General features: G+C 35.6%; 2 protein-coding genes across 4 annotated transcripts; one reads left to right on the top strand and one right to left on the bottom strand.

The window, feature by feature from the left end:
* Positions 1–2,153: 2,153 nt before the first annotated feature.
* Positions 2,154–4,249, top strand: LOC8264946 (trihelix transcription factor ASIL1). 2 transcript variants are annotated; one of them, XR_001535351.3, is made up of 3 exons: positions 2,154–3,217; positions 3,553–3,647; positions 3,798–4,249. XR_001535351.3 is itself a non-coding variant. In XM_002521040.4 (2 exons), the coding sequence occupies exon 1, from the start codon at positions 2,317–2,319 to the stop codon at positions 3,190–3,192; it is 876 nt and encodes a 291-aa protein (XP_002521086.1). In that variant the 5' UTR covers positions 2,155–2,316; the 3' UTR covers positions 3,193–3,217; positions 3,798–4,249. The 2 variants fall into 2 exon arrangements, 1 of the variants encoding a protein (XP_002521086.1); XM_002521040.4 differs by lacking the exon at positions 3,553–3,647 and having other exon boundaries at positions 2,155–3,217.
* A 2,470-nt stretch (positions 4,250–6,719) lies between these two features.
* LOC8264945 (chromatin modification-related protein EAF1 B) lies at positions 6,720–20,315 on the bottom strand. 2 transcript variants are annotated; one of them, XM_015720466.3, is made up of 24 exons: positions 19,658–20,315; positions 17,750–17,939; positions 17,573–17,627; positions 17,360–17,457; positions 15,836–17,258; positions 15,618–15,737; positions 15,175–15,438; positions 14,565–14,759; positions 14,263–14,343; positions 13,901–13,958; positions 13,335–13,819; positions 13,175–13,225; positions 12,606–12,663; positions 12,322–12,512; positions 12,174–12,230; positions 12,009–12,089; positions 11,646–11,783; positions 11,367–11,483; positions 10,843–10,940; positions 10,487–10,699; positions 10,004–10,382; positions 9,507–9,563; positions 7,755–9,419; positions 6,720–7,243 (listed from the first exon to the last, which is right to left on the bottom strand). In XM_015720466.3, exons 2-23 carry the CDS (start codon positions 17,890–17,892, stop codon positions 7,839–7,841), a joined length of 5,943 nt encoding a protein of 1,980 aa, XP_015575952.2. In that variant the 5' UTR covers positions 17,893–17,939; positions 19,658–20,315; the 3' UTR covers positions 6,720–7,243; positions 7,755–7,838. The 2 variants fall into 2 exon arrangements, with proteins under 2 accessions (XP_015575952.2, XP_002521085.2); XM_002521039.4 differs by having other exon boundaries at positions 7,755–9,563; positions 19,658–20,308.
* Between the last annotated feature and the right edge of the window lie 4,557 nt (positions 20,316–24,872).

Consider the following 24,872-nt stretch of genomic DNA (forward strand, 5'->3'; position numbering starts at 1 on the left):
TGTTAAAAACTGCCAAAAAAGTAAAAAAAATATGGGGCTAACATGGTTAGCCGATCGGCTGTCGAATTCAGGGGACATTTCAAACAGTTTTTCTTCGATTCTTCCTAGTTTGACAATCCAAACCCATACTCCAGAGGCGATTTTCACATGCATAGATGTTTAAACAAAATTAAAATGAAACAAAGTAGCTAAAAAGATTAACAAACTAAAGCACAGAAACTAAAAAAACCCTAAATTGCTAGAAACCCTAAAATCTTATAAACTAGCAGTAATTTATTAAAACAAAGAATCATATTTTAATTTAGCCTTAATTACCAAATTATAATGATAGAAACTAAATATTAATTCTATAATCACGTTTTTAAGTAAATCTAAAACCCTAGTCGGTAAAATATCAAATTTAATAAAAAATTATTGTTCTTATTAACATCTTCAAAATCTTATTAACATGTATATTCTAAGACTCTAATCTAATTATACTGATCAAAAGTAAAAATCCTAATCATGTTTCTAAGAAATAACAATACAAAAGTAAATAAAAAGACAAAAAAAATAAAAGAACCAGTTTTTATGATTGATGCAAATAAATGATGGTAGAAATTCTTAAGTTGTCACCGTATATATTGGATCTGCAGGTCTCGAGCAATGAGGAAGTAGTTGAATAAAAAATTAGGTAGGAATCTAAAGCTCGATCTGACTTGGAAAAATCTTTTATTGATTGAAAAAAGTTTTCAAAAGTCCTCTTTCTTAAGTGGCCAGTTTGCTAAAATCTTTCTTTCTTAGTAGCTTGAGGTCTTTGAATTTTAATTATAATCGATAGTGCAATTTCTTCTGTTCTCTTTTGATTTTCTCTCTTTTCTTTCTTTCTAAATGTTTCTTTGCTCTGAATATTACTCTTAATCAAAAATTAATTATTGCCTCTTTCCTGAAACCCTAAACTCCTCTTACTATTTATAGAGATAGGGTTTTAGAGGAAACCCTAAAGAAAGAGATAAATCTTAGAAATTTATCAATAAACATTCTAAATATTTATTTAAAATTAAAGTAATTATCGATAAAATAGTGATTATTCCTAAGAAAATCTTTTAGAAACTATATTTGGACATAAAGTCGTCCGAGAAAACAATGTCGGGGAGTCAATAGTCGATTGGCACTATATAGAGCTGACTGTCATTATATAGAACCGATTGGCTCTAGAGAAGTTCTAATTTTTTGCGATTTAGTTTCTAATTTTATAAAAACTGTAATTTTGATCCTCAAATCTAATTTTTTTGACAATTCAGTCTAAATTGATTTCACAAAGCTAATTCCGGCTGGAATACTCCAACCTCGGTTTCATTTGTCCTTCACCTCCCAAGACCTGAAAAAGGAGTAACTCTCATCATAGGATTTTATGTTTTTATTTTCATATGTGTACTCGGAAAAAAGAGTGCTCACTTGTAATTTTATTTTTATCTTTCTATAAATAATAAAAAAAAGAACCTGTTCCTAGAAAAAGAAAAGGGGTCTTAAGAAAATATTAATTAACAATAGGGGTGATAAAAAGGTTGATAATTGAATCGAATGCCAATCAAATTGAACTAGAAAAAAGTAGTTAATCTAATATATTTAGTTAAATTCTAAATTTCAAAAAAATTAGTAATTAATCAAACTGAAATACTTTTTATATATATTCTATACGCTTTATATATAAAAAATATTAACTAATGTAAAATTTTTATGTAGTTTTTGTATTATATATCATTACATATAAATTTATGATTAAAGTGTTTAATTGCTATACTGTTAAGATTGTAAAAAATAATATAATGAATATCAAATGAAATTAAAATTAAAATTAACTATTAAAATGTTAAACTTTAAATCATTTAAGTAATATATACAGTTAGATTTATAAAGTGATTCTTAAATATATTTTAATATTTCTCTTTAAATACATTTTATTATTATTATTTTATAATTTAATTCTTAGAATAATATTCTTCTTTATTATTTATTTTTATTTTATTTTAATTTATTAATAAAAAGTTACTTAAAAAGTAAAATAAAAATATTATCAAAATATACATGTATTTTAAAATAACTTAAAAGAATAAATTAATAATTTCTAATTTAATAAAAAATAACTTGCAGCCATTCAAGCGCCAATTTAGTTAGGCTTGTAAACGGCCCTCAAAGCCCAAGCTTAGCTGGCAGCACACTTATCGCATAATACCAACTACTACCACCAGCTCCGCCGCCGTCACTACACCACTGCCACTACCACTACCACCACCAACTACATTGAACATAGCAACCCTAAACCTAGATATCTCGATGGCCACACCTTCCCCGTCTCCATCTCCACCACCACCGGCAGAACCACCACCATACTCCTCAAAGCCCAGAACCACCAAAAAACCCCATCCTGTCCCCTGGACCCACCAAGAAACCGTCCACCTAATCCAAGCCTACCAAGAAAAATGGTACTCGTTAAAACGCGGACAGCTTAAAGCCAACCAGTGGGAAGAAGTAGCTGAAACCGTAGCTGCCCGCTGCGGCTACGAATACAACCACCTGGCGAAAACAGTCATCCAATGCCGCCACAAGATGGAGAAGCTCCGTAAACGTTACCGTGAAGAGAGACGGCGATTGTCTCTTAATGGTACCTGTTTCTGGCAGTATTTTGACCTCATGGATTCCCTGGAACGCGGGCCTCTGCCTATCTCGGCTCGGCCTCTGACTCTAATACCAGGTAACGATGACAATGAAGAGGATGATGACGAGGAAGAAGAGGAAGAAGAAGAAGAAGAATATGGATATAGAAGTAGGTCGCTAAGTATAAATTATATACTGCAGAAACCGACTATTGTTAATAGGTTTGCAGGGAGCGATTCTAGGCTTTTGCCCGCGGTGATGAATAAAAGGAAAAGAGAGGAAATTGTAGAGGAGGAGGAACAAGAAGAAGAAGAAGAAGAGGATAGTGGGAAAAGTGTAGAATTGGAATTAGCAGGGGAAATAAGGGCGTTTACGGAGAGGATAGTTGGAATGGAGAGGAAGAAGATGCAAATGATGAAGGAGACTGAGAGATGGAGAATGGAGATGGAGAATAAAAGAATCGAGATGATCTTAGATTCTCAGAGAAAGATTGTCGATATGATTTCAACCGCTTTTGGTTCTCCAGAGGATTTGAAGATGGAGCAAGAATTCTGAAGGTTTAATGCTCTTTAATTCCAAGGTATAGCCTTTTTTTCTTTGAGTTCTTTATGTCAGAATTACTTGTGCATTAGGCTCAGAAGAATCTCCATAGTCAAGAGATTTTGAAATTTGGTGATTCTTGGATGATTTTATTCTATTAGAAGATGCAATGGATTAGTTATTTTGGTAAGCAGTAGTAAAAACCAAAGCTCAGTACTAGAGTGTTCGTGTAAGATTTCGGCAACGCTTTCTGAACTGCAGAGATGGGTGCAAGGGCTTTTCATGTTGTCTATTTTAATTTCTTAGTTATATAGGATTAGATTCTTTCTGCTTATTCCATCAGTATCTTTTCTGTTCTTTACCTGACATGTGCAGACCACTTTCTTGAGGAATCAAACAGTAAAAACTTTGCTCATTCTGGAAGTTTGGCCTTGCTCAATTGGATTTGACAAGAGAACTAATATTCATTGGTAGTTCTTCCATTTTTTGTGAGATATGGCTTAGTTCTATTCCTAAGCTAGGCCTATCTTTGCCTACTTGAATTAAAACTAAGTTTTTGTAGTTCAGTACTATTTTATTGAATTCTCAGTCAAGTAAATTGTCTTCCTACTTACCTACAGGAGAAAGGGTCGTTGTGCGTTTGGAAAATTGGAGTGGTTGATTAGGTTACAATGGATTAATATCATCCTTGTAGATATGTACTAGATCATGTCCAAAGAATTGGTTAGAAGATAAAAGCAATGGTCAATCCATTTTAAAATGGCGAAAACTCGGAAGGAAGGTTGTTTTGCTGGAAGATCATCTAATTGTGGTTCGCTTTGCTGCTTGTTCATTTCTTTGTGCTAACTAGAAAATGCAGCATTCGAACCAGCAGGCGAAGCACTGAAGCATTAAGGAAAGATGCTTAGGATGTTTGTGTGAGATATCAGATGTGGGATATGTTGTCTGTGAATGCTACTTTTGGATGAAAATTTCTTCTTCTTCTTCTTTTCTCTGTATATAAATTTACAGCTATTCATTCTATTGCTTCTATGTGATGATATATTAGCATCGATTAAGTCATTTTCGATCATGGAATAGTCTATTTTTTCTTTTTCATCATCCCCTGATCTCTATTCATTGCTTATATTGATTGGTTTCTGGAGATGGATACTAGTTAGATTATCAAAGTTAGTGGCTTCAACTCCTTATAGAGATTTTGTTTTTTCTTTTTCTTTTTTATTCGAGTTAACTGATAGATTCTGTTGTTGCTGCACTGATGAGAAAAAGAAAAAAGAAGTTATTTATTTGTTTGAGAATAAAATAGAAGCCTGTTAAATAAAATAAAAAAAGTTTGTCATGTGTACAGTTGAAGTTGTTATTTAAAGTATCATCATCAGTACAGGGCTTAATTTTTAATTAAATTCTGAACTTTGAACTTATTTTTAAATTTAATACATGGTTTTCTATGTTTTAATTTTAATTTTAATTTTAATTTTAGTTTTTGAATCAGTAAAAATTATTGATGCAGTTTCAATTTTTGTGATAATAGAAAAAAAAAAAACAGATTAAATTAGCATGAGATTTGTTAATTTGTTTCAACGATATTTAAATAAATAAATAGATGATCTAACAACTGATAATTTTTTTTTAAATATTTGATCATCTTTATTAAAATTCAGAAAAGAAATTTGATAATCTAACTTATTATTTTAAAGTATCTCTCTTTTCTTTTATTCTTTTTGTTTTCTATAAACCAACTGAAAGTATTTTTTTTGAAGATTTCAAACAAAAATGACAAAAATTATTTTGTTTTGAAGAGACTAAGGGTGAGTTGACAATTCTATAACTGACTCAATTTCTTTTTTTAGTTTCCAAAATTAACAACAAATTTTTCTAGAGGTTAAAGCTAATATTAATGCCAAAATACATTGCTAATAGAAACTACATGGTAAATTTAAAAATAAGTATAAAATATATATATTCTTTTTGCAATTGGAACCTAACTAAAATGGTCATAAGAAAAACAGATGGGTATAAATATGAATTATTCCTTTAAAAAAAAAAAAAGAGATATTTGGTATTTTATTTATAAAAAAATAAATAACATTTTTTTCTAATTATTTTAATTCTCATAATTAATATCAATTATACAAAATAGTTCAATTTAATTATCCCCAATAAATATCAACTTTTACAAGTGAGGTAGTGAATCCCCGTCATTCTCCTGGCCTCCTAAAAGGATTTTAATATCTAACATAATTGGAATTAATTCCTCTTTTCAGTTTGCTTTGATTATCTTTTCTGTCCATATACAGTGTAAAGCTCCCTTCGTTTCGCAAAAGATAAATTGTTTTTGTTTTAACGAAATTATTCATTTTCTATTATTTGGTTATATTCGGAAAAAATCAGAGTGTTTGTACTTTTTAAAACAATAGTATTATTCGTTATGCACATTACGAATGTAAATTATTGTTACAAATAAATAAAAATATTAAATAATAAATAATTCTATAAATGAAATATTATAATAATAATAAATACATAAATTAATATATTAATAAAATAAAATTAAAAATATCTTATTTCTTACCTTCAATTTTTACTAAAGAATTTACTCTATTATAAGTATATAATATATATAATGTGATATATAACAATTATAAAAATTTGTATTGAGATATTTACACTCTATTATATATATATATATATATATATAATGTCGCAATTTATCAATTTCTTATAAAATTAAAAATGTACATAAGATTATTATAGAATTAGAATCGAATTAAACTAATACTATTAACATTAGAAGAATAATCAATAATTAATTCTACTAAAAATTAGAAATTTAAATTAATAATTCTGTTATATATATTATAGATTACTTTCTTTAAAATATGTAAACCTTCAGAACACCAGCAGTCGGAGTTGGAGGTAATCAGAGGTGGATATATTACTTGATATTAATATTTAGTAAGTACTAATTTTTATATGTCAATAAGCTTGTATAGAAAAATGACTTTCCAATATTTTCTGAATGCATAATTTTCCTGTGAAATATTTCATCCCGAAACAAATCAACAATAGGCTTCCAAATTATGAGAAGATGCAAAATGTATAATAATGATATTAAGAACATCATCATGGATAAGCTTAATCCAACTGCAAACACCTTGAGTAAAGAAAAAATGGAGATTATCTGCATTCCAATTTCCATCCACTTCCCCCTGCAAAGTGAAAGGCAGTGCTGCCATGCAAAGATTCAGATAACACAACAGGATTTCGAAACATATAACTTCTTGCTCCGATGATTAAGGTGTGATGAGAGCTTGTGATTTCATTCTTAAAAGCCACCATAGACCGAGTTTTTATCAAAGGATTCAACTCTAAATAAGCCATATCTTTATAGTGCTCTATCACAAATGGGTTAGTTAGCAAAGCTACGTTTCAAGGGGAGAAGGATTAACAACCTGCTGCTGCTAAAGTAATAAGCAGGTTAAACAATATGGTCCCAAATGTCATTTGTTATATATATATATATATACACACACAGTAGGAGATGGGTCAGCTAAGGCTTGCTGCACTATGCAAATTTCAGGTACCAATACAAGTCAGAATTCGATGGATGCCCATGGCAGTGATAGATCATCACACCAATATGGACTACTGTGTACCAGAGACCTTGTATTCACAAAATTTTTGAAGGCGTTTTGCCCACAACAATGGTTGCTACTAATATCATTTGGTAGCGTAACAAATACATGCACTGACCTACTGCGGCGCAAAAAGGAAACAGGCCCTCTGCACATGAGCAGGGAAACCATGCGAGAAGTGGGGAAAGCACAAGAAATGGAGAGACGAGAACCTGTACAAATACCTATATTTGTCTCCATCTCCCAAAAGCCCTAGACAAGTGGTAATATACATGATTCCCCCAAATTTGGATAAAATTAGAAAGGGAAGAGAGAAAAGGAAAAGAGATTGGCCCATAGACATCTCTTTGGATAAATTTTTAACCGAACCTGCAAAATAACAATTCATTGCCTCCAAATTTCATATGCCGTTGTGGAGCAATCAGCCTAATCTGCATAGAAGCCATTGGACCATCAAACTCTCGCCATTTAGCTGACTAAAAAACCATTTGCAATTCCAAGAGGAAAACATCTAAAAAATTAACAGTTAAAACCAATCACCAAACAATGGAAGTAAAGAAAGCTATGAAACATGAAAGGTTGAAATATAAGGAATCTCATGACTTGTTAGAAACAGCACAAACAATCAAATTTCTAATAAGAACTCTAGATCAATCTTAATCAGGTGAAAAAAACGAAAGCTGCAATATGGTCATAGCAGACAATAGTCTGCCCCATATTGAAAACTAGAGCTCAAGGGTCGTATAATGTAGCATAATTTTTTAGCATTACATGCAAAACTGAGTGTCGAATAAAGTTGCATACTTTTTTATAATACATGCAAAACAGTTTATAGAACTGCAAATACTATGGTTTTGCATTCCAACTAAAGCATGTGTATGTAATACCCTATACATATGCATTGGCTTAACTAGAGTTGAGAAAAAGAGAAGGCACTATTACCTGTACATTGTGGTACAAGGGCATGCAAACCCAAGCCCTAGCAGCAGCGAGTGCTTCTGGAACTGCTCAATCCATTAGGTTGCTTCATTCTGTCTGGGAATTGGTGGGCCTTATATACAAACTTCCTTGTGCTGATTGAAGATGCTGCTTATGCTGCTGAGAGTGCTGTTGCGGTGGCAGTTTTCGAGGTGACTGCTGTTCTTGTACTTGCTGCTCATGGGGCTGGAACAGTTGTTGAGAAACAGGTTGTGGAGGTGGTGGCGCTAATTGTGACGGTGGCGGCTGCTGCCACTGTGCTCCAGAACTCCCATGTTGGGTCAAGCCTCCTGATAACTGCCTCTGGCCTAAAGCTTGGTTTACTGATGACACTGGCTCACTTCCAGCTGAATTTGTAAGAGGGGGGCTCCCAATAGAACCCACTTGAGAAGCTGAATTTGTCATTGCAGAATCACAAGAAGGTTCTAATGGTTTCCATTGTGAAGCAACAGAAGAAGTAACAACTGGTACCACATTAGCTGAATCATTACAGGCCTGAGACACTGATGTGGTTGTACTTGTACCCATCTGCGGAACACTGTTCAAAGGCTGCTTTTCTTTATGACCCTGATCAGTTTGTGACTTGGTTTGCAAATCAGAATTCAACTGACGATTTTGTTGAAGCATTCTCTGTACCGTTGGTTGAGCCTGACCAGTCTGCTTTTGGTGTATTTGTGGTTGCGGTTGCAGATGCTGATGGTTGGAAGCCATAATTGCTGCTGGAAGAGCTTGATGACTAGCAGATAGTGGATGACCAGAGGGTACTGATGGTACCTGGCCTTGAGTGCTATGATCAGCATGAGAAGATATCTGCTGCAATTGCTTTGATGAAGGTGGTGGTGCAGCAGAAAAGAGCTTTTGCTGCGACTGAGAATGGTTTGGGGATTGAGAAGTAACCAATGGTTTAGACGGTTGTATTGAATTCAAACCAGAACCAGAATATAAGCCTTGACCTTGCATCAAGTGCATGATATGCTCTCCCTTCTCTGCACTTTGGTTTCCTGGAGGTACAGAAAGGCCGTTCAAAGGAGAATGATCAGTAGAAAGGTTCTGATGCACCATCATATTCCCTCTTCCCATTCCCTTCAAAAGTTTAGCTTGCTGGGGAGACTCTGAGTGTTGCCTCTGCGGAGGATGGATCCGGCCAGATTGTTGAAACTGCTGATGCTGCTGTAGTTGTCTTGGTCTTTGTTTTCCCATCTGATTGGTCAACCCACTGGCAACAGTTTGGGAGTTCCGGCTGATCCCATGATGTGGCAAGGCATGTTTCTGCTGCTGCTGCTGCACTGATATGGGAGTCATAGGTGAAGATGGCGTCAAAGGGGGAAGTGACACTGGCTGTGATGAAGTTTGTGGTTGAATCTGGGAACTATTTTGCATAGACGACGGTATGGAGTGTTGGGGCTGAGATTGGACATGTGACATCAAGGCACCAGATGCAGCAAATTGTTGCTGTTGCTGCTGCTGCAGAAGCCGCTGCTGCATATGCCTTTCTTTAGCGACACGCATTGCATATGCTTGCTGCTGTGACCCTGTAGTTTGATTGGTACCCTGAATATGAGGATTGCTCATCACATGGGATTGTTGAGGAGGCAATTGATGCTGCTGTTGGGGATGACCAGGATACGCCTGCACAGCTGGGGGAGACGTCTGATTAGCAAAAGCAGAAGTCAACCCATTAAAAGCAGGAATTCCTTGGCTGTTTGTTTGTGTGACCTGCATCTGAAGCTCGGGTGCCATCATTTGTCTTTGATGCTCAGAGTTATGGCCAGCCTAAGACAAAGACACCAGTGTCATATGCTCTACAGAAAAACTGATATAGTAACCTGGCAATAAGAACCGAATATGCAAGTTCTAGCATGGTAACATCAAAGACCATTAGGAAACTCTAATGATATCTTTGGATAGAAAATAGAGGTAAGAACCAATAAGTTTTTAATGCAGACTAATGATAAGTTACCTTCTATGCCGAGAGCCCTGTAATAAAATCTAGAAAATAATAACAAAAGAAATCAGATAAGAAGTAGCATGAAAAAACAATCACCACAAAACTGTGCCAGCGCCTTTATAGGCCAGGTAAAAAAAGATACCAGGAAGTCACTACATCAGACTCTAAATATCATGTACTAACAAGGTCGCATTTGGCATGCTTTACGAAATATGAACTAATGTGATAATTAACAGAAACAACCATAAATATAGAAAGAACTTACTCGCATCATATGCAAACCATCTCGAGATCTCATCATTGAATTCCCTTGACCAGGACCACTTCCAGATTGCATACTTGCAGGGCTTGGCATCCCAACCATACCAGATGAAAGCATACTTCCAGAATTCAGCATTGATGATGAGGCCATTCCTTGAAATCCTGGCCTTGACAGTGGCATGCTTCTGTTCATCCCAGGCATCATGCCCAAAGGATTTCCACCAGGAAGCATGCGGACACCACGGTCAGCTCCAGAAAGAGACCCAGAAGCAGACAAGTTAGGCTGCTGCAAATTTCTGTTGGATAACATTTGATTATAATGCTGCATCCTCTGCTGCTCATCGACTGGTAAAGATGTTCTTGGAACACTGTATCTACCATCCCTGATAATAATCAAACCCACATCCCAATTTAAGGAAACAGAATTTCATGATTAGTAGTTAGGACAGATACACACATACATACTGACAATCCCAAGCAAGGCTACCTGATAGAAGCATTAAGTGGGCCAGTTTGTGACGAGTTATTGCCAAGGACCACGCCTGAAGATGCTTGCAGAGAGGAATTTACCCCAGAAGTAGGAAGTAGTGATCCTACAGCACCTTGATTTGCCATGGGTAAACCGCTAGGATGAGAATTTTGATGCCCAATGGGAATAACATCTGGACTTGCTGCAGTTGCATCACAGAGATCGAGAGGCCTACATCCACACACAACAAAGTCATTTTGCCATTTCTTGAAGGAGATAAATGCATTCAGAAACTCTTGTGAGTTGAATAAATAGAGATAAACCAAAATATGACAGGCTAGACGGTAAGCACATATCCAAGAGCAAACACTTACGTTAAGACACCTCCATTTTGGTTTGTGGATACTTGGTCAAGAGCAGCAACGTGAGAATTGTGGACTGCTACAATTTGTTTAGGATCCTGATTATCATTCTTCACAATTTGCACAAACGAAAAATCATAGTCAAGGAGTTTTCGAGAAGAGCATAAACAAAGCAAGTATGGGATCAATTCATGTGTTCTAGCATTTGTTTCAGATATACTTATTTCACTCATTTCATATGCTTTATATTTGTTTTACTATTGCCATGGAACTTGAGCTAGCAGATTATATCAGATCACTTAGCATCTATGCAATCTCAAAACCAGGGGATCTTTACAAAAATGTGATAGAAATTATCAATGTTTAAATTCAGGAAACAAGTAAATAGCAAACTCCTATATGGCTCTGATAAAAGCCCAATTGGAAAATACTTTTAGCTAAGTATGCTGGAAGTCAGCAGTACTCGTGTAGACTTCAGAGAACAAGCAACATTACATGATCTGCTTCTACATGCGAACTTTGGATCATGGACAAACCTGACTCCTTCTGTAATGATACTTCCTTCCAATCATGATAATCTTCTCAAAGTGTGACTTGATAGTATCCTCTTCCATTGGCCCCTGCAAATGTTGAAATAATTGCCTGGCACTGCCCTGCATGAAATCAAGCAATGCAAAACCACCAAAGCAGGAAAAAAAAAGTCTTACATTAACAAACAGATAAGTAAGATTAGATTAACAAATAATTAAGTATGCTGAATTTTTCTGATTCTTATTTAGAATATAAGATGGCTATCAGAGAATGGAACTTCTTGCCTTCGGGATACCAGGCAAAGTTGATGGATAAGATTGAGATGTCCTTGAATCATCAGCACTATCATATCCATCACCACCACTCTTATCGATTAACATTTTATGCCGTTCTTTGCATTCTTTAGGCTTGCGAAATATGCACTGTAACATGTTGAACAAGCACCCACTAAGAGAATTTTACTTCTCTAAAAATAAACGGGAAAAAATATTCTTGACACCAATGAAAAGATTTTTTTTTCCTTGGAATAGGAGAAAAAGGAACAAGAATACAAAGTATTTGCAGCAGAACAGATGTATGCTAAAATATGTCATGCAACCCGGAAAGTATGCCAAAACAAGGATACAGATGGAACAAACTTAGTTTACCTTAAACTGAAGGGTGCTGTTAATGGCATCACTTACAAGCTCCCAATTAGGACCCATATCATGTACAAGGACAACAAGTGCCTGAGTTAACAAATATCACTTCAATATCAAATTACAACTTTGCCGACCAAAGAAGACCAGTATCTAGAGATAGTTAAAACAAACCTGATCTTCAAAAAGCGACCATGGATTTCCAGGACCACCTGGCTGGCCTGCAGGCACCTGCAAAGAAGATAAAAGCTCGAACATAGAATGGGACATCCATTAAATTAAAAACTTGAGGGCAGATGGCCACAAGCACAAAGAAATATACCTTTAGCGCTTTGGGTTTTCTGCCCCTATCCCGGCCAACAATCAATTTCATGACTTTGCTAGGCATATTACTCATTTGGGAAGCCACAGGAGAAGGTTGGGACTCACTAATTTGAGCCATATTATCATAGGTACCGTCTAGTGATTGTTTCATTATCTTTGGTTTTTTGGCAGTATGTTGACCATATAAACCTAAGATGAAAACATTTAAACATGTAACTTATAACACTATGTATACCTGTCAAATAAACACTGAAGCATTTTTGAAATGAGAAAGAGCATTACCACTAGTTCCATTAGAGTCAAAATGATGACTCTCCAATCTCTTTTTTGCATGATCCTTCTGGAAGTAAAGAAGCACCACCACAGAATAAACAATTTCTTTTAGATTACTGTTTCTAGAATGCAGAAATGGGTCCACAGGAGAATAGACTATCCACAAAAAGAAATATTGATGGCAAAGGTGCACAGAGTAGAGGACTAAATGCAGTAGAGTAAGTAGATACATAGTGTAGGATATTAATAACTGTAACATGTGTCAGGAAATGAACCTAAAGAACAAACATGTCAATCCAAGAGATTTGAATAGATTAACAAATACAAAAAGGAAGAAGAAGAAAAATAGAACGAAAGCTAGCATATGCAACAACCCAAGATATTCATCTGACATTCTGAGAGCACATTCTTGAATTCCTCAACTATACAATGACTTTTACTTTATGAGATTAATATGATTAGAACCTCATTCTACTCTCTTCTTGAAAGGCTCTGATGATACAAACCAATAATTTAACATGGAAAAAAGAGGAGAAAGCATTTTGAAGCTTAAAACAAAGAAAGAAGAACTTAAGGACCTGTTCATTATGAACAGTAGAATCAAGCTGCCAACCCTCGTATGCAGGACCCTGCAACCAAAGAGAGTCGATCAACTAAACCAGCACTGTAAAAAGAACACCATATAGGAATTACAACTAGTAATGTCTGAATTTTGAGAGCATACGGAAACTTATATACCAAATGCTTAGCTTTCTTCTTCTTTTTTGGCTTTGTTGATGTCTCTGCACAGTCATATGGTAACTGCTCAACAGCTGACTCAACCTCCACACTCTTCTGGAAATGGGATCCACCATGCAAAGTACTCTGCTCATCCTGAAAAGAACTAGTATCTCCACTTGAAGCATCTGTCTTTGCTGGAATCTGCAGACACCCAGTAGCTCCAGCAGAAAAAGGACTTATGAACCTCGGCCTAGGAGTCGTGCGGACACGTTTTGTTGGAATTGAACCCACATGAAGACTACTGGAAGGCCTTTTTCCAATCAATGCATTCTGTTGGGACCCAGCAGAGTAGGGTCTGTAAGAAAAATCAGCAGAATATTTTAAGTTTCTCCTTTTCTTCTGCTCATGTTTTGTTGACTTGGTACCCTCAAAACCTCCATGCAGATAGTAAGGGTTTGTTTCTCCATCCTCCTCATCATATGCATTCTCACGATATCCAAAATCTGAAGGAGACAGTGAACTTGTCAGAAACACACTCTATTAAAGAAAGAAATGAATCATAAATAAAATAGCTCCAACATTACCTGCAGTAGTATCATACATAGATGTATCGACTTCCTCTTGTATGCTACTCCCAGTCCTCTGAAAGGGGAAAACCATTTCAAAGTAAGCAGACTGGAAAAAAGACCCAAAACGAAAGCATTGGATATAGAAAAAAAGAATCCAAAGTTGGACTATAATTAATTCCAATACCCTTTTCTCAAAAATAAAAAAGAATCATCCCAGAACCGTGGACATAATGTGGGTTAACACAAATAAGGCATGAAACTGAACAGTAGAAGTCATTCTACAAGATAAACTCTAATCCGCATATATTGTCCTTCTATGTTAAAATTAAAAAAAAAAATTGAGAAGTTGCAGAAAACACAATGCTATTGTTGTTTACCTCACACTGTACCATATGAGATTCAATAGAGATTCTGTAGGTTTCCATTGCACCTGAAGGAACTGCATAAAATAGGCTTTCCTGCCAAGATGAATACTTTATGCATAAATAACAATTTATGTGCAACCATGTCCATATGTGTGATAAGAGAGTAAATCATACAATTTTACAACAGACTGACATCTAAAATGTATGGCAACCAGCAACTGAACCACATGAATCTACAAGGTGCAGATATGATGGAAGACATCAACTTTAATGAGTAAACTTAACACGAGGAGGAGTATACACAAAGAGCATACTTCTGTAAGGTGATCTTCCCATGAAGTTCCAACAATGCCTGAATCGGCTATTCTATCAGGAGTTGCTGGTGCTTCTGCTTGAAGGGAAGGAACTGCAGAATTGTTGCATTTTAAGAATCTCACAGCATACCCCTGGATCAGGCGTGCAAGGTTCTTTCCAGCATTATGGGTTTCTAGTTCTTTGCATGTCTCCTCCTGTCCATAAGCAGAAGATCAAGAGCAAATGTCAATGCCTTCCTGCACATAAGCTTATAACTGGGCCAGCTCTGCCACTTATTTCAAACTCAACTAAGAATCTTAGAAAAGCACATTTACAACATGCAAGCAAATTGAAACAACGAATTACTTCACAGTATTAAGGATCTTAAAATCCATATTTGTAAGTATCATATACATTTATTGCATTTTTCTTGAAAATAATTAATAATTACGTTGCTTTGTCAGATAAATTGTGCACGCAAAAAACACAAAAGAGAAAGTTTTTTATGAATCAAGTAATAATGATGTGGGAAACATAGTGCAAACAGGAAAAGAACAGCCACCAGGTGTACACGTATTGAAATAAAATATGAGAAATTATCACTTGCTCAACAAATTAAAGAAGTAGCACCTTATCAAGTTCTCCAAACTTGTCCTTGGATAATTCATTCCCATCAAAGCTATTCGAATCATCCTTGCCGTTTTTCAAACCAACACGGTCATCCTTATTTAGAAACATCTCAGCTGAATGCCAGAACTGCATGACAGCCTTTGCCAGAGTGTATGCAACTTTTCTAAGCTTCCCATGTTGGTGCTGTTCTTCAACTCTCAACCGAGAGCTAAAAGCAACCCGGCGACATATTTGAGCAGCAGCGGTCATTTTCCAAAGACGCTCCTACAAGCAAACAGTAAACAAATCAGAAACGGAGAAATATTGAATACAAGTACCAGTAGCATTTTAACGCATTAGATAAAGTCTTCGTCACGGATGCTAAAATTTCCGAAGGAAAAAAGTAAAAATAACGCACAAGAAATCTCTAATTACACCATTATTACTTATCGAAAGAGTCGGACCTGTGCAAAATCATTTGCCAGCCACATCATCTCTTCAAGCACAAAATCCCAGTGAGACTTTCGGCGACTTTCCAAGGGTACAATTCCGATAGGTAACTCTGCAATCCTCTTGCGTTTAGCCTGTTTGCACATCAAATCATATCTTCAAAGCTTTACAAATACGGAAACGAAATTCCTGCAATTAACTCAATAATTGTAAGAAAGTATGTAGAACCAACCTCTATACTTTGTGCCTCTTCCAAGATAGAATCTTCATGAGCCTTCTCAGCAGATATCAAATGGCCACTAGAACAAGATTGAGGGTCAGGAGCAGCAGAAGAGTTTTTCTCAGACAATGTCGATTCAGGTAATTCTTTATTACCACTAGGGCAGACAATTTCTTTATTGAAACTAGAATCATCACTAAATGCATTACACAGTTTTTTATCACCCTCGGGCACAGCATGTTCATTCTGCTCCACTCCTTTAAAGTTTGAAGAACATTTAAACTCATCAGAACTTCTCTGTATTTCTTCCTCGAGTTTGAGAACAGAATCATTGGCAGACTGGTTTGTATGCAGAAAAGAATCACCTTCTTTCACAACATCACTGTTGTCTGTAACCTTGACATCACTCTTTTCATTTCCCATTTCACCAGCCCCTGGATTTTGCATTCCTTCAAATTCTGATGTTCGTTCCGTAAGAGTTCCATTAGCATCATCATTTCTTGCATTAATATACAAATCACTCTCATTGCTTGCATCTAAGCACAGGTTGTTTTGGGTACAAGAGGATTCTGAATCTAATCCTTTTGCTCCTATTGGACCGTTGCTATTTTGGCCTTCATTGGCATCTCTTTTCAATTCATTGATGCCATTTAACTTAGCAGAACAATTTTCATTCTCAGCTTTTGCCACAGTTGCACCCAATGGAGATTCAGAAGCAGCTGAAATTACCTGTTCTTTATCTCCAACGTGGTCAGAGTGCCCAGAAGCCATGTTAATGGGTGCTTTCTGATCATGAACTTTAGACAAATTATTTTTATCATGTTGGTCATCCCTTGAAATGTTAGCCTCCATGACATCCGACCTATTTTCAAGGGGACTAGGTTTAGGTGGACTGGCTATTGCTTCCGGAGCTTGAGCACCATCCAGTTCCATGTTTGACTGGGTATTTTTAATCTCAATCTGAGAAACCATATCCCCATTTGAAGTGGTGGACTTAGGGTACAAACTAGAAGGAATCATCCGGTCCTTCTGATGGTTTGTTTCAGATATCGGTCCCTTAGCATCCCTTAAGCCCGCATGAACCTGTAATAGAGATCCATGACCACCAGAACTCTGCACTACATCAGTTGAGCTTGATCGAGCACCATCACGATTCGGTCTAGACCTGTTCCGTCGAGCATATGGGCGAACAATAGCAGAATCTTCTGATTCCTTTGCATTTTGATTCCCATCCATCTGAGAAGACTGTTCAGATGAAGCAATATTACTCCTACTAGGATGTTTAGGATTCCTTTCGCTTTGAAGAATCTCATTTTCAGCATCAAAATTATCAGCACTATTGGGTTCACAAACTGTTGGTGCTCCTGGTCTACCACTACTTTCCACAGAGTCACCATGAGGAGATGCAGTCAATGCAAAACTACCTTTCGCTTCACTGTAATCACGACAGCAGACAAGTTAACAGAAGGGAAAGCATTGGCTGCTTAAATATAATATTGCGCATCTATAATCTAGAGAATAGGAAAACGAATATACCTAGTCACAAAATGTTCTGTTTGATGATCAGTGAGAGAAGTAGACTGAACACTAACTGAAGCTGCATTCCCAAACTTAAAGTCTAACGGATTGCCACCCTACAGGTATAGAAATATTTGAAGTAATCATCAACCACATTAAGGGAATGGAAATAGAAAGAAAGCTATTTCTTGTACATCAAAAAGTAGCAAGAAAAGCACTGAATTGCCATACTTTCTCAAGAAATTCTAGCTCTCTTCTCCTTTCCTCGCGAACATCATACTCTTGTCTGTCAAGATCAAATCATCTCTCTTATTTATCAAGAAAATTACAAGGAATATATATCACATCACTGGAAACAGAGAATACAGAATTATGGGGTATGACAAGCACAAAAGATGCTAGTATCACCTGAGCTCTGCCTGAGCTCTCTCAATTGCTGCTCGACGTGGAGAGGTTTTGATGCCGATTCCAACTCCACCATCAACAACCCCTCCCATGGAATCAACCTCAGCATTTACTAGGAGAGCAGATCCTAAACCACATCCATGCATTCCTATCTCAATAGCTACAACCTTCCCCTTCCCATTGGTTCAGAAACCTATCAAATTCCTCAACCATATATCAGAAAAAAATAATAGAATAAAGCTAGCAATGAAAACAATGAGAAAGCATTCTTTCCATAGTAAGCTTAAAGTGCAGTATCATGACATGATATGCAAATTCCATATTAAGTGAAGATTCTGGGTTCAAACAGCGGAAAAGGTCACACTTGATAAATATGGTCAGGTTCTTGCAAAATGACGGATTTATGAAGTATGCATATGGTTACCTCTAAAATTCTAAGAGCCAGAATACGGGCAATGGGCTAATTTTCCTTAGGCAGGAAAAGCACACGTATTTTAGCCAGCAAGTGCAGCATACAACATAGCATAAATACAATAATAACCAGGTATACTGATAAGCCCATTATGCAAAGCCATCTATGACCATAAAGGAGAAAAAGAAACAAGCATATGAATAAGATTATTACCAACAGCCATTTCTTACTTATTACATTTGTCATACATGCATCTTAATATCTTTTCCAGTTACATGAGCCTCATTAAGCTATAGGAACAAGAATTAAAATAAAAATGCTTTATTCATTATATGACACAGTTGAGAAGTAAGAAATGGAAAGGAAGTCGTAAGAAGTTCAATTTATGCAGCTCCAAAATAAATGCAAATTGACAATGGCAAATGATAAAGCGTGGGATTTTCCTTAAATGGGCAAAGACCAAACATTTAGCATTAGTGCAGTACTGCAAGTATGCCTCTGTTCTCTGAAAAATAAGTACACTGCAATACACATGATAGTTCCTCTGGTGTCCAAATTGAGTGAGTATAAGTATTACAGGTTGTTCAGTAGATTACGACGCAGAATCCATAGCATATGTCGACCCACAACCACAATCAGTTTGTATGATGATGCGATTTTTGACAAAGAAAGTTTTAGGCAGAGAGAAAAATAAATGTAGGTTATTTTAGCCCCAAATGGATGGGGTGCAGGGAAGGAATGAAATGCTATTGAAAAGAAAAGGAGAATAATCAAGTAAGGAAACTAGAGACGTCAAGATTACATAAAGTTACCAATGTCAAAGAAATAAATAGGACTTCTACATCACCAAGCTTAGTGTACTTCTCCTTCAGTCCATAAAACCTTAATCATCATTCCTTAGTTGACCCAACCAAATGACATTCAAGTCACACATCACCAAAATAAGCACAACAAGCTTGCACAAAGAAATGCTCTAACCACCAAAATTATATCTTAAGAATATGGCAATCTGGTTCCAACAGGTGTATTGTCAGAATTCCAAGATATAAAAACCACATATGTAATCCAGTCAAAAGAAGTTAATCAGCCAAACGAAATTTAAGAGCTTGTAACTAATAAATACAAAATAACCAATAAATATACTCAGTAAGCTGAAAATGTGCATGCTCATTCGCAACAAGAGCACAAATATGCTTAATCCCTTCAAATTCTTATATAAACAATCATTTAGAAACTCAAAAGCAATAGCCTAACAATATACAGACAAGAGAAAACCAAGTCAGTGCATTTGATTCTCGTATTTATGTGAATAACAGCACTTACAGCATCAATGCGTGACAAAGACACAAGAGAAACGAAATGAAATGCGTTGCCTCAAACAAACAAACCCTAGTTTGTTCGATTTAACAAAAAATTTACAAAAATTCAACATTGCAGTCCAATTCTAGGGTTTCCGAAGTAGAATGAACAAAAACCTAAAAATTGAAGCAAATAATCACCTGAATTACAAAATTGAGAGGCTAGGGCACTGCAATGAAACAATTAATTGAAGTGTCAAAAGCACTTTCTCTCTCCTAGGGTTTTGGAAGTTGTGATTGTGGACCAATAAATATAGCTCAATCAAAAGAAGGGAAATTTTTTGCCCTAGAATTAAACACGTCGCTGAAAATGTCTGCCATGAGAACGTGAAATTGGAGTTTCTGTAATTCTTTCTCTCTATCTAAAAAGGTCCTTTCTGTTTTTTTTTTTTTTAAATTCTTTGAGAAATTTGTATCTTCGCTCTGTTTTTTTCTTTTTCCTTTTTTTTTCCGTTTTGGTTTTTCGAAGAGGACTATGCGAACGAGAAACGAGACCTGTCTCTCTGATTGTAATGGGCTTGGATTTGGGTTTTTACACGAAGAAGAAGATGATAAAGGAAGAAGGCCTTTTTTGGGGCTTTTTATGTTTTTTTTTTTTTTATTTCAATTGTTTTTCTTGACATGTTTTTCAATTATTTTGGCTTAGTAACCTATTTAATAATGGACTCTCAACTTTTTTTCAATTTCATCCATTTCTTTAAAAACTTTCAAAACCATAAACATACTTAATTTTGTCTTCAAAAACATCTTTCGATAAAATTTCACGGTTAAACTTGCAGATGTATCAATTGGAATGCTACATCATTATTTTGGAAAATAAGAAATGCAAAGTTGCAATGAGTCAGCAATCTGATGTAGAGCATATTTAAACTCACCGTTTTTGCACCCTTATTGAAACGGTGCATTTGATGTTTTAAGCTGTCTTCATTTTCTTACCCAATTTTCATCATCTTCAAGGGTTAGAATAGAAGCCTTCATTAGCTAGGGTACAATTGAAATTGAAAAGGTTTATCAAATCTTGATTCTTCTCACAAGATTGAAAAGGAATAAGTTTGACTTAGCTAAATTGTAATTCAAAAATATCAAGAGAGAGTTACGAATCTATTCATTCCCAATCTAGGGCTGTTTGCACATATGGGCCAACCCTTTTGCTTATGTCATAGAGTTTGGATAACCATGAGTGAAGATATTTCAGGCGTCGCAAAAGGTTGGAGATTATAATTCCTTCCAATGGATTGAGGATGGATTGAGGAAGCATATACTGTGAGAGTTAAGGAATTGTTAATTGAGGTTGTGATGAAGAAGAAGCTGTTAGAAGAAACTATGGAGGTGAAAGAAGAACACATCAATATTCTAGAGCAGAAACAACAGTTGATGATGGAGGAACATCATGGGTTGGTAGAAAAATTGATAATACTCTTGAAGCTAAGGCTCTTCTAGAAATTGAAAAATAAAAATGGAGTATGAAGAACCAAGAATTGAAGTAGAAATTTATGCTTGTGACAAGAAAAATTTACTTGGCCATGTGTTTTATCTTTTTTTTCAGTGTTTGTTGTATTTTCTTTTGTTTTTAGTAAGAAATATAGTTGTAAGGGTGTTTTGTATCTCCCATAGTGAAGTATTATCAAATAGTTTAGGATTCATCATAACTGTATATGTCTATAATTAGAGGTTTTAATGAAAAAAGTTGTTATGTTTTATCTTTATTTGAACAATAAAGAGGAATTCTGAATCAACATTTCATTTTTACAAAAAGCATTTCATTGCCTGAGTTATGTAGATATAGTCAAGTTTGCCATAAAAATAAAGTGTTTCATAGCCATTAGGCCTACAATAGTGTAACTAGATAACAGGTTATTGAAACCCTAGACAATACTTAGTCAATAAAAATGTTATAATAAAAAAAAATTATTTTGGCCCTCGTTATCTTCACAAACTATCTTTCATTGTGGTACATTTCCATCCTAAGTCACATTTGATTTCTGGCTAGGAAATAAATATTTGGCTAAAGTTTGTGAACTCCCTTGTGTAGTTATTGGTGCAGATTGTGTTGGTGCAATTTGTGGTTGTGCAGGTGATGGATTTACTCTAGCTGCAGTTGCTGCTACAGAGCCCTCAGTCATATAATTGACTCTAGCTTCACTAGGGTGCCACAAAAGCACATTAAATGTAATTAGGCAGGATAAACATGGAATTGCTATAAGAAAATTTATAAAGTTACCCTTACCCTAACATGCATATTTTCTGACTCTAAAAAGATTCTAACCCATTCCCTTGTCTTATTTGCATTCTCTCTCTAAACCCATTAGCAGTTGTTGCATTAAATTTCTTTCCTGGGTTGGATAATCCTAGGTGCAACTTGTTTATTACTTGCACTTGCATTGAATTTTATCTCCCTGTGGTGGCCTCCCTTTGTTCCTCTACGAAAGCATAAAAATAGAACCTCAATTTTCATATTTAGTCAACAAACTACTTCAAAATATAAGATAGTTATCTTAGGTGGTGGTGGCCCTGAAGGTCCAACTACATCTTTGGCCTTGCAAGTCATTTTATTATGACCATACTGGAAACATTTCTGGCATTTCATTTTTATGCCGGTCCTAAGTAACTTATGAGGATTTTGCTATTTTTTCTCCTCATTTGGATCTTTTCCTCTATTTTTTCTAGGTCTGTCGGGTTGCTTACTAAAAAACAGGTTGAAAATGGGTATGTCATCTACAACTGGCCATTGCTTCTCCCGTTCAAAGGCTCCAATAAATGCTTCTAAATGTCTAAGTATATGGCCTTGTGATAAAAAGGATCAACATAAGTCACACGATCCTGCCATAGGTAGTGTTTGCATAAGACAACATGGCAGCATGACACACTTGACAGCTCCCATGCTCTACAAGTATAACTCTTTTCATTTAGGTACATCACATAACCCTCATTATAGAATCCCACTCGGTATTTCTTCCCAACAATAGGTTTCATATGGAAATACTTAATCAACAACTTGATTTTTTCTAGTTTCTTTTTAATTCGAGGACATATGAGATCCTTCCTTAACGTTATCATGCATCCTAACCATCAAATGTGTTCTGATGTCATCTAACATCTCTATATTAGGTTTAGTCCTAGATTTTACTATATAACCATTAAAGGTTTACAAATGTTATTATCTATAACATATGCCTTGGTAAAACTACAGATTATAGATCTACAAAACACCTTTGGGTCTTTACTTAAAAGAGCCTCATGTGCCTCAACTGACTCATCTTTGAAAAGTTTCAAAGCACTTTGAAATTGAGACTCACATGTGCTCTTTGTTGCATCCCAAAATAGCTTTTTGAACTTTGGACCACTATACACCTTTTTCTAGTTGGCATAAATATGCCTTGCACAATTCCTATGCTCAGCATTAGGTGCCAACTCCCTTACGGCATTTAGTAGAGTCTACAATCATAAACGCATATCAGTTGTTGATTATTAATATAAACAGAAATAAATGGACTTATAAGGGAAAGAAGTAACCTTTTGTTGGTCACTCATAAAAGCCCAACCACATCCATCAATAACTCTTAGATCCTCAAATGGTTTACTCAAAAACCAAGTCCATGTTTCTTGATTCTCCCTCTCCACTACTAACCATGACACTGGTTATTCACATCTTTTACAACGGCTGGTAAAAGTGCTCCTCCAAGGACTGTCTTCAGAAAGCATACATCAAAACCTAATAGGCCTCTAAATCCAGCAAAGTACCCTCTTCTCAATGCATTAAGACTTATATAGAACCTTTGGAAAACTGGCATTCCATTTGAATATGGTGGAGTGTACAGTTCAAACCTACCATTACTGTCTATCTAATCAACTCAGTAGCATAGCTCTTCAACTTTATATAATGCTTATCAAATGATCCTTTAAGCTTATTCAGAGCCTTCAACTTTGCTCTGTAACATGCGATCAGTGTTATATCAACATTAAACTATTTTTTCACATCATCTTTAAAGTGCTTCACATCATAATTTAGATTTTTTTTTGAAAATGTATAAATATTATTTAGATAACCCCTCAAAAGTTGCATGCTTGTTTCTAGGCTCTCTCCAGCAATTGTGTTCACCATAGTATGTCTTAATGACAAAGATGTCTTCATCTTGTAGCTTGTCGGGATACAACTTCCAATTATATCCAGATACGCATATTGTACCTAATCTGCCCCCACCAGACTTCTGCCAAGTAATGTTATGGCCGTTTAAGATAGCCCACATTTGAATGGCAGCTTTGCATTCAATATTATCCTTAAATCTCATACCAATCTCTAACTTTATATTCTTATGGTCACAATTTGCTGCATAAACCTTTTGTTTAGGCTTTCTTTTTTTATATGGACTAAGATCCCCCTCCTCACTCGAAACAGGAGTTACAACTGAGTCATCACTACTTACATATTCACTATTGTACCCACTTTCTTCTCAGTGCTTGTCATTTAGGTCAACAATGAATGGAAACTTTGTTGCTGAACTATAACCTTCATTATCTCCCCTTACTTATTGAGTATCTTGACCTTTGTGAGCCTTTTCAACCATCTTTGTAACATGTTCTTGATTACTTCTATGCTTGGCTCTAAGTGGAGCATTAGTGGGCTCATTGTTGTCAAATTCATGCATTCTAGCCCATTTAAGGTCCCTTCTTGCTTCAAGATGCTCCTTATCTTCTGAGCTAAAATCTCCACCACTCATCCCATCATTAGTATCACTAACTTGCAATGGTTTATAATCTGGATCATCATATTCAATTTCAACTAGTAGAGTTGCTTGGGACTTTTCTTGCAATCTAACTCCTATAGTTGAAGCTTCATCAGGGTTAGCAATGTTTATTTCGCACTGAATATTAACTCTAGCATCACCTTCTCGTCCTACAACAACTCCTTCAAACTCATTTGCATTTCAACTTCCTTCTTACCCAGCTCCTCAACAATCTCAATAGCTTCTACATAAACATATATAGTCCCATTCTTAATGCACTTCATCATTTCCATTACTCCATGGTCATTAGTAAAAATCTTAAGCACACTATCATTTGGGTCCATTTAACCTATCTTTACAATATTTAAATAGCCACAACTCTCCACTTCAAACTCTATACCAAAGTAGCCCATCCTGTCTGGGTCACAATCCTCCATTACTTCCAATTTCCCCCCAATATATGTTAATAATTGCTCTTTTCAATAAAGGTTCCTCTGTGATAAAGATGGATATCAAACGAATCCATACTGCATTATATAATAAGCGTAAATCAGCCATGCATACACTAACATTGTTCTGCCCTAAATAGTACCTTTTTAGTATTTATCTTGAACAATGCAGAATCATGCAAA

Source organism: Ricinus communis, chromosome 7 (genome assembly GCF_019578655.1).
Source record: "Ricinus communis isolate WT05 ecotype wild-type chromosome 7, ASM1957865v1, whole genome shotgun sequence".
Lineage (NCBI taxonomy): Eukaryota > Viridiplantae > Streptophyta > Magnoliopsida > Malpighiales > Euphorbiaceae > Ricinus > Ricinus communis.